This window comes from Martes martes (assembly GCF_963455335.1).
Source record: "Martes martes genome assembly, chromosome: Y".
In the NCBI taxonomy this organism is placed as follows: Eukaryota; Metazoa; Chordata; class Mammalia; order Carnivora; family Mustelidae; genus Martes; species Martes martes.
The window spans coordinates 18,364,301-18,373,653 of record NC_137907.1 but is presented as its reverse complement, the minus strand read 5'-3'; the positions used below and the strand labels follow the sequence as shown (position 1 = coordinate 18,373,653).

The 9,353-nt window shown below is 63.6% G+C and overlaps 1 protein-coding gene across 1 annotated transcript; it reads right to left on the bottom strand.

Annotated features, from left to right (window-relative positions):
* Nucleotides 1-6,916: 6,916 nt before the first annotated feature.
* On the bottom strand, nucleotides 6,917-8,724 carry LOC308337769 (testis-specific Y-encoded protein 10-like). Its single transcript, XM_080795967.1, has 5 exons — nucleotides 8,473-8,724; nucleotides 8,222-8,333; nucleotides 7,977-8,122; nucleotides 7,798-7,882; nucleotides 6,917-7,096 (listed from the first exon to the last, which is right to left on the bottom strand). The coding sequence occupies exons 1-5, from the start codon at nucleotides 8,530-8,532 to the stop codon at nucleotides 7,074-7,076; spliced, it is 426 nt and encodes a 141-aa protein (XP_080652093.1). The 5' UTR covers nucleotides 8,533-8,724; the 3' UTR covers nucleotides 6,917-7,073.
* Nucleotides 8,725-9,353: the final 629 nt, after the last annotated feature.

The window sequence follows — 9,353 nt, the reverse complement described above, 5'->3', positions numbered from 1 at the left end:
TGTGGACGGCCTAGGGCCATTTCCCAGGATGTCCGTATGGCTGCGGGAGGCCAGGCGGTGCTCAGGAACGTGGAGGGCAGCCCGGGAGTCGTGGCCCACGACGGGGACGGGACAAGGAGCCCGACTCCCCAAGATAGGCCGGCCATCCCCAACTGAAGGCGTTGGCAGGAGGACCGAGAGAGGGGCCGACAGCCACGGGAGACAGTTCAGGAAAAGGCGGTGGCGAAGCCTTGCTTCGCCCGATTGAGCAGGGATTTGCCGGCACACAGCATGGGGGGCAGGCACCTGCCGGACTAGACACCTCCTCCGCCCTGTGGGTGTGCTCTGAGTGGCCCCAGGCTCACTTCCCACCCTGCCAGCTGCTGCGTGGGCCCAGGCTCCTCTGAGCCTCAGTTTGCGCGCCATGAAACTGACTGTCCCCGGGCACCCTCCCCACACAGTTCAGGACCCAGCCCTCGGGGCTCCTTACCGACAGGTCTTCCTCTCAGCTCACTCCCATGGGCCGCCTTCCGGCCTAGGGTAGTACTGCAAGGGATTGGGCCACAGCTCTTCGATGATGATCTGGGAGGGGAAAAAAGGCCAGGTGAGCGTGGGGCCCCCGGCCCCGGTCCCCAGCAGCCGGGGCCCCAGCATCACCGTTGCGGACGAAGGCCGCAGGGGCCTCACCTCGGCCATCCTGTTGGGCCCCGGGCAGCTGGGGTCACACAACCAGTTGAAGAAGTTCAGGCTGCTGCTGTCTCGCCTGCGGCTGGCACCTCCACGTTCCTCATCCCAGAACCACTGGACTGGGGTGCAACGAGTCGCCCTATATCCTGCAGGACGAGGAAACTTAAGGGAGGCCGTCCATGGCCAGGGCCCCACGCCCGCTCTCGCTCCCAACCTACAACCTCTCCCCCTCCTGTGCCAAATCCCTCCCCCGCCCCCAGGACCCCATACACCTCCCTTCCCGTTCCCGGGGCCCACGTGCCCGGCGGCCCTCCGCCAGCTCCCCTGAAGCTCAGGCCCACTCTTACCGGCGATGCTAAGGTGATACTCCTTAACGATCACGTCGTTCTGGAAGTAGGGGTTGCTCCCAAAGGAAAACATCAGCCTGCAGCGGTACTTGGGATGACCCAGCTCCTCCACCTGGCCCAGCAAAGCGAGAGGAGGGGTAGGGGGAAGGGGACTGAGCGCGGCTCTGAGCAACCCTGCCGCAGCCCCTCCAGCTGCAACCCCACTCCCAAGGCACCACCGCCGGCCTCCGTCTCCAGGGCTAACCTCTAAATTGGTCATGTAGCTGAGCAGGTCTGCGTCCTGGTCACCTGTCACGGCTGATATCTGCGGGTGATTCAGGATCTGCCTTGGGTCAAGGAGCCTTGACGGCAAGTGCTCCGGAAAGAGAACCGGGAACCACCCGGGAACCCCCCGGCCCTTCCCGACCGAGAGCCAGGGACCGAATGGGGCCTGTGCACAAACAGAAGGCACCGCCACACTCCCAGCCTCCTCAGCGCTTGCCCTTTCGTCACCCATGCTCTGCCCTGGGGCGGCAATGGGCTTGGAGGATCAACAGGGTGAGGCCAGGAGCCTGCCTGCTTTGCCTTCCCACGTCCGTCTGGCCTGTGCCCGGGGCCGGCTGGGCCAGGAGGCGGTCAGTCACCACGCTGGATGTCTGGATGGGCTCGGTCCCCCGCTCACGGCCGTGTTTGCTTGTGTGCTCCCCTGAAGCCCTGGGCTCTTGAGGGACCTTCTGTGCCCACAAGGGGGCTGCTCCGCTCACTTGCAGCATGGCTGCACAGCCAGGGTGCCAAGCAAGAGCCTGGCAGGGTCAGCAAGAGAGGGAGGAAAGGGGTAGTGTGGGAGGACGGGGTGCGAAGGAGGAGAGAGAGAGAGACAGAGACACCCAAACCCCGAGGAAGAGACTTGCAGAGGGACGGCAGGCGGGGAGAGAGCGAGCCAGGGTGGGGGACGTGGAGACGGAGAGGCAGGGAGGCAGGAAACGTGTCTGTGAGCACCTGGGCCAGGGGCCTCGGCCCGCCTCAGTAGGACCTGCGGAGACAGAGTTTGTAGCACCCCTGCACCGTGTCCAGGGCCCCGGGGGCCGCTGAAGTCGGCCAGCCCGCTGACTGACCCTCAATGAGTGCAAGCGCACAGAACTCTAGGTCTGCCGTGACCTCGCCAAAAAGACAGGTTGGGAAGGACCGGGAAGGAGGCGCGCAGCCTCTCCATCTGCCCCACGCACCCCCCAAATCCTTTCCTTGCAGCATCTGCTCTGAGCCAAGTGGGACCGGGCTTCACTAGGAGTCCAGAGTGTTGACCCGGGTTCCGCGACCGCAGAGGCCTGTTGGGGTGCTGCAGCCCCAAAGCACTGGCCCGGACCTTCTGCTCAGGCAGCAATGCACAGGTCCCAGCCCCTGCCTTTCCCCCCAACGCCCACTCCCTCCCCGCACCCACCTCCTCCGGGACCACCCTCTGCTGGCCCCTGCCCCTCTGCTGTGCAGGAGAAGGCTGGGGCCACTGCTCCCGCCTTGGGCCCACTGCTGCCTGGGCGGCCTACTGCCGCGAGGTGCCCAGCGCTAGAGGCCTGGGGCCCACGGCTGGGGGAGCGAGGCCCATCCCCGCAGCTCTCCTGCCCCTGGCTGAGGCTCTGCACCCTGCTGCCCTGCTCCCACTCTCCTCCACAGGTGCCCAAACCCAGCCAGCAGGCTGAAGGATACGGCGTGTGCCCAGAAGCCAGGGATGCCCTGGATGATGGCCCTTCTTCGAGCCAGGTGACCACTGCGCTTCCGATTCCTCCTGCGCTTCAGCCGCAAGTAGGCCCTGGAGGCTTGGGCATCCACAGAGCGGAGCGCTTCCTGAACCACCTCCAGCGCGGCAAGTGCGGCCCCGGCTGGGTCGGGCCGGGGCACCGGCTCTGCCTGCCACAGCTCCTTCGGCCTCTCGACCTGCTGTGCTTGCGCCGCCTCCTCGTCTTCCGCCGCCAGCACGTCCTCGACTTCCGCCGCCAGCACCTCCTCGACTTCCACCGCCAGCACCTCCTCGACTTCCACCGCCAGCACCTCCTCGTCTTCCGCCGCCAGCACCTCCTCGACTTCCACCGCCACCACCTCCACCACCAGCACCAACTCCGGCCCCGCGCCGGCCTCCTCTGTGCCCCCCTGGGCCTCAGCTTCCCGCACAGCCTCTGCCACCACACCCGCAGCCTCGAGGGCCAGAAGCGCCCCCGCGTGCCCGCAGGAGCCGGTCTCCCTGAGGGCCCCCGCCTCCTCACCGCCCCCGTCTGCGACCAAGGTGCTCCAGGATTCTGGGGCAGCCCCGCCTTCCCCGGACCTCGACTCACTCTCCATGTGGCCCTGGCCCTGAGCGCCGGCCGCTGGGGACTGAAGGCGAGGGAGGCGGCACCGGCAGTGTTCAGCTGCAGCGCCCTGGAACGCCGCTGGGCGGCAGCGCCTAGCAGAGTGCGCGGGCCTGGGGCACGCATGCGCACAGGCCCCCGGGGCGGGCGGTGACGGGGCAGACACGGGCGGGGCAGGGGTGTGGGGCGGGGGGAGGCACGCATGCGGCCTGGGCCGGATGGAGCCCCCGAGCCCCGCGCAGGACGCGGCGTGCTCCCGGGTCTAACCCGTGCCAGGGCAGTGGGCGTGGCCACCACCCGCCATGTCCCTTGGCCGCGCCAGAGCCCGCCTGGGAGCCCGCCCGAGCCCCTCCACCGCGGTGGCCTCCGCGCCTCTCAACCCCAAACGTTCTCTTCAGAGACCCCTGTCAGGCCTTTCCCGCAAGTGCCGTGGTATCCCAGCCCCACTCGTCCCTTTCTCGTCCGTCCGTCTGGGGCCCCTCGGCTGGCGCCAGGAATTGAAATCCGGCGGCTGAATGCCGTGTGTGCCCGCCGCGCGAAAGCCTCCCGCGCTCCTTCTTAGGGGACCTGGGGGAGAGCCCGGGGGGCATCAGCTGCTGCCCCACCTGCGCCCCGTCACTGCCACGTGGCTTTCGCCCTGGGCCTGCCCGGTGGTGCACGGCGCCAGGAGCCCGCCGCCAAGGTGCTGCGTGCAGGGGCCATCCGCCTCCCCAGCCCCCCACCCCCCATCCCCCGCCCCAGCTTTCCGGAAGAGAAGGGAACTGCACGCCAAGTACTTTCCCTGAAGTTACTCTGCAAAGAGCCGAGGTCCCTGGCCACCGGGGTGCCTACAGAGCTGCTAAGCCGGCCCCGGTGAGGTCCGTGATTGCGACTGGGCAGCATGCGACTGGGCCAGGCTTTCAGTCCAAAGAGAAACTCTGCAAATTCCTCTGCCCAAGCCAGTGGTAAAACTTGCTCCCAAGGTGCTTTCCTCTGAGCGGCCCCTTTCGCTTTGTTTCTGTGTCTCTTTTCCTCGTTGCGTTCTCCTTCTCCACCTGACTTGCATGCAAGGGCTCTTGTGTCTTTCTTCCAGCTCCGCTCCAAGTTCTCCCTTAGACTGTGTCGGTGGCTGAGTGGAGTACCGTGCGGGGAGGGGATGGCCAAGTGAGCATGCACAGCACAAGTGCCCTTTCTCTGGTACTCCCCACGTCCTTTGAGACAAGACCACACCTCACTGAGGTCTGCTCCGGGGGGCGGGGGCGGGTGCTGTGGCGGGATAGGATGCTTGCCGCCTGAGGTGTCAGGGAAGGCCTCGTGGGTGATGGCAAGGCCACCAGCGTTGCGGTTGCATCGTGGGAGGGCCTCCATTAGAAGGAGTGGGTCGGTGTGTCCTGGGGGATTTTGACCAGAAAGACGCAGGAGGAACTCCCTTGGCGTTAAGTGCAGGGGCTGTGGTCGCAACAAGTGTCACAAACGCCCCTGCAGGGAGTAAGATGCATGGCTGTCTATGGGGAGAAGAAACAAATGTCTGAGACAGTCCGTGAGACAGCTCAGACTTTGGAATTACTGGTACAATCCAAACTGACCCAGCACTTGCAACCTTGCCCAAACCACTAGAGGAGGCTCCTCTGGTGTTACCGCAGGAACAGGAGCACAGCCTTGGAGAGGGAGAAGGCTGGGGTGGTGACAGGGGGAGGGGGAGGAGAGGGAGACTGGGAGGAGAGGGAGAGAAGCCCAGAAGGAGAAGAAGAGCTGGGGGAGAGAGGGGGAATGGGAGGGAGGGAGAGAAGGGAAGAGAGGGACAGGGGCAGGAGGGAGAGCCGTGCGCAGGGATGGGGAGGGAGAGACAGGCAGGGCGCGGCGAGGAAGGGCGGAGGCGGGGAGGCAAGGACTGGTCTGCCCCCAGCTGAATTCATACTTTGCGAGGCATGTAGACCCAAAGGACACATCGCCTGTGAGGAAGGGGCCACCCACGCGTGGGGAAGCAACAAGTCGGCTGAGCAGAGCTGAATCCAGTGGTGTCAACCAGGGCAGCTGTCACGTTTCCCGAAAACATGAGACAGCAAATGGGGAAGTCACGGAGGAATAGAGGGTGGAAACAGCCAGGGAGTACACAGACACCAAGTACTGTGATTGTGGACTGCCCTGTGTCAGTAACGGGGCTGGTCAGTAACGGGGCTTCACAGCACTGGAGTAAGATGTGGACGACAGCAGAACGGGCAGGTGTTGAAAAGCTGGCCACATCTATGCTCCGTGCAAGAGACTGGCCTCTGAGTCCCAAAGTCACAAAGAATTTGAAAGTGGGAGGAGAGAGGCCAAGACCTCAGAAGATGGACGGTGCCCTACACGGTCAAAGCAGCCTGCGCGCACTTGGCCCTTAACCAGGGGAGCGTGCTCCGTGGGGTGTTGGTGAGGACTAGGGGTGCCCTTTGGTGGCATTTCCCTTTTGGGGTCTAACCGGATAGAGGGCATTGGGCACCTGCCTTCAGACCACGGAGAAGGAGGCAGATCAGCCTCGGGGTCAGCACGGGACAGACAGCACACGGGCGGGTGTCCTGGGTCTCGCATTCAGCAATACTCTGCCCTCTCCTCTGCTGACCATCTGGGGGACCCCAAGCCAACGTCCTAGGGAAGCCGGGAAGTGGGGATCACGGGGCTGCGTGGGGTTGTCAGTATGTGAGCGTGTCTCTGGACATGTGAGTGGGTGAAGGTTGTGTGCCTGGGAGGGTGAGTGAGTGTGTGCGTGTCAGGACATGAGGGTGACTGAATCACTGTGTGTTGGCTGGGGGGTGTTGGCTCTGCTCCTGAGTGGATGTGTCAGTGTATGTGAGTGGCTAAATATTCTGTGGCTTAGGGCGGTTGGAACCCGATGGTGTTCGTGTGTGTGCGCGCGCGCGTGCGTGCGTGTGCGCACCCACGCGCGCGCGCGCGCCTTTCCCTGCAATTTATGCTTCCGCCCAGCTACCTGGGCCAGAACGACAGGGTGATCTTTCCTACCTTCCCTCCTCCCACTTTCCCCTCTCCGACAGTCCCTCCACAGGGCCTGGCCCCCACTCGCTCCCGCTGTATCTGGGGCTGAGAGGATGACTGTGTCAGCAAGGGCCTGGGCCCCTTGTTTAGAAGAAAGGAGAGCCCTGGCACTGGGGTTCAACGGAGTAATGAAACTACAGTCCCACCCGTGCTGTGTCTGAGGTCATCCACCAGGGAGCATCTCTGGGAGACGGTCATCGCCATCCACCAAAAGTTGACACTGGACATGTTTGGCCCTGGCTCGTCCTTCCCTTTCTTTGACCTCTGTCATTTCCCCAGGGAAGGCATGGGCCCTGTTAGCTGGCCTTTCGCTCATCTCCTCTCCCTGCCCACCTCCACCATCCCTAGGGGAAGGACCTCTGCCACGCTGGGATGCAGTCCCAGAGCTCGTGTGACCTGGACCTCTGGGCCAGCATACGGCCCCACCCCTTCCACGGAATAAGGATGCCGGGGCAGAGTAGTAAGCATCGACGGGAATCCCATGAGCTCAGGCTCCCCACCTGCCCCTTTCCATGAAGACGACCGTGTGTGAGCGTACACACAGTAACACACATAAACACGGTTGACGTCGTTTTTCCACATTTCAGTATTTTTACAGGGGGCCTCAATCGGCCCTGTGTTTCTCCCAGGCACCAGACTGGAGGTGTTCCCTGTGGGAGGGACCAGGCTGATCATCCGGCTCCATCTGAAGGTCCTGGACTCTTTCCGGGTCAAGGGCAAGGCTTCTGCGTATTCACCTCAACATGCTCAAGTTCCCTGGGAGAGACGGAGACACAGACACAGACACACGGGCACACAGTCACCCGGGCACACATGAGGCGGCCGGTGAGTATCCTCTACGGGCCACACGCAGGTTTGCTTGAGGGTTTCAAGGCCCTTTCGGGGAACGGAGGCCATTCTCCCCTGCCCCTCTCCCCGGCCCTTGATGGCGATCCCCCTACATTTCCTCCACCCACATAGCAACGGTATCTGTGCACGCTCTCCAGTGTTCTCTGGCTGATTGCGGTGGGCACAGGAGATTGCCCAGGGAGATGACTGGGAGGACTCTACCGATGAACACACAAAAGTGACGGGGTGACGCATGAGCCTTTACGCCAGGGAACGCAGACATCTGCGCCAAGGCTGGCAAGAGGTGCTTAGGTGGGCTCAAAGCTGAGGCGGTGGCGAGGAGACCTGAGGGCAGGAGTTCACGGCCAGGGAGTGGCACTTCCCGCAAGGCAGCTGCTGAGCCGACTGCTTCTCCGGCTCTGCTCACTGGTGTTGCCTGACCCGCCTGCCTCAAGCTTCCCAGGCAGAACCAGTTTGACACCGCCCTCCCCGACTCACGGTGATGCCCTTTGGACACGGGGTCACCGCCTCTTGAGTGTTCCTCTAAGCCTCCGTTTCTGCATTTGCGGAGCCCAGCTCCCACGGAGCCGCACGGAGCATTTTCAGCACCCACGCCCTGGGCGTCTCACCTGCCCTCCTCTCAGTTCCCTCTGCTGGGGCCTTCTTCCTCACGTAGTACTGCAGGGGATCGGGCCACAGGTCGTCCATGATGATCTGGCAGGGGAAACGGGGCAGGGCTCAGATGCACATCCCAGTCCGCTGGGGAGCACAGGCAGGTTCACGTGCGCGGTTTGTCACAGGGACCCACCTCAGCTATCCTGCTAGGCCCGGCAAAGCTGTGGTCAGAGAACCAGCTGAAGAAGTTAAGGCTGCTCTTGTGGCGTCTGCGGCTACAGGCCTCCTGTTCGTAACAGTGGTGCCACTGGATGGGAGTGGAATGAGACGGCTCGTACCCTGCAGGAAGAAGGGTCCGTGCGAAGGCGCTGGATGATGCATCAGGTTCAACCCTGCCGCCTCCACCTGCTGCCGCCCATCCACGCAGAGGCCCCTTACCAGCAGCCCTGAGGACATACTCCTTCTCAACGACGTCGTTGCGGAAGTAGGAGTTCTCGCGAAAGAAGAGCAGGATCTTGCGGCCATCACGGGGAGACTCGAGTTCCTCCACCTGCCGGGCGGCAAAGTGGGGGAGAGGGTTGAGATCTCTGTCCAGCAGACCCTTCCCCTCCTGGCCTTGGGGAGGAATCGCTTCTGTTACCCCCTCTTCTCCCATCCCCCAGGCCGGGCCTCCATCTCCCGGGCCAGACCTTCAAATCCGTCATGGAGCCAAGTATGCCTTCATCTTGCTCACTGAGCATGGCTGACATCTGCGGGTGGTTCACAAACTGCTTCGGGTCAAGGACTCTCCGAGGGCTGGAGAAGAAAGAGCTACAACAACAGAGCAGGTCTGCACAGCAAGTGCGCCCTGCATCTCCCCTCCTACCACCGGGACCCACTCCACCTCACAGATTGTGTCAAGGGCCCCTGCGCCCCCGCACGGCCTGCTGCATTAGTTAGTTAGGTAATTCCCTGCTGGGCACTAACACAGAAAGCTGGAAATCCTCGGTGACATCCCTGCCCACCCACGGCCCCCTCCCCGGCACATCGAGGGCAACCTGCGGCCCCACCAGGGACCCCCACCCGGAAGCAGGGATTCGAAACTGTCGTGATCACCGAGGCATGAGCCAGGCCACCACAACGCAGGCCCCCTGCCACAGGAGTCTCCTGCGCTAGCCCGGCCACATCGGGGTCCCTCCGTGAAGGTATCAAGGATACAGCCTTGGCCCAGAAGCCAGGGATGCCCCGGATGAGGGCGCTTCGGTGGTCCAGGTGACGCCGTCGCCTCTGCCAGAACCTGAGCTTGAGCCCAGAGTAGGCCCTGCTGGCGTCTTTGTTCATGGGCTCCAGCTCTGACTGCAGGGCCTCGAGGGCCTGGAGCAGGGACGGGGGCGGACCTGGCCGTGCCTCTGGCCGTTCTTCCCCTTCCTGCTTCTCCTGCAGCTCCTGCGCTTCTCGCTCCTTCTGGCTCTCCTCCCAGGCCTCTTCCCTCCTGTCTTCCTCCTCCTCATCCTCCTCCTCCTGCACCTCTGGTACCTCTGCAACCTCATCCTCAACAGCCTCATCCTCCTCCTCCCTCTGCTCCTCCTCC

Excerpts from the sequence above, each read along its gene's own strand:
- LOC308337769 (XM_080795967.1), bottom strand. The coding sequence starts at position 8,532 with ATGTCAGCCATGCTCAGTGAGCAAGATGAAGGCATACTTGGCTCCATG. Across the intron at positions 8,334-8,472 it reads GCTCCATGACGGATTTGAAG|GTGGAGGAACTCGAGTCTCC; the intron begins GTCTGGCCCGGG and ends GCCGCCCGGCAG. Across the intron at positions 8,123-8,221 it reads GTATGTCCTCAGGGCTGCTG|GGTACGAGCCGTCTCATTCC; the intron begins GTAAGGGGCCTC and ends TTCTTCCTGCAG.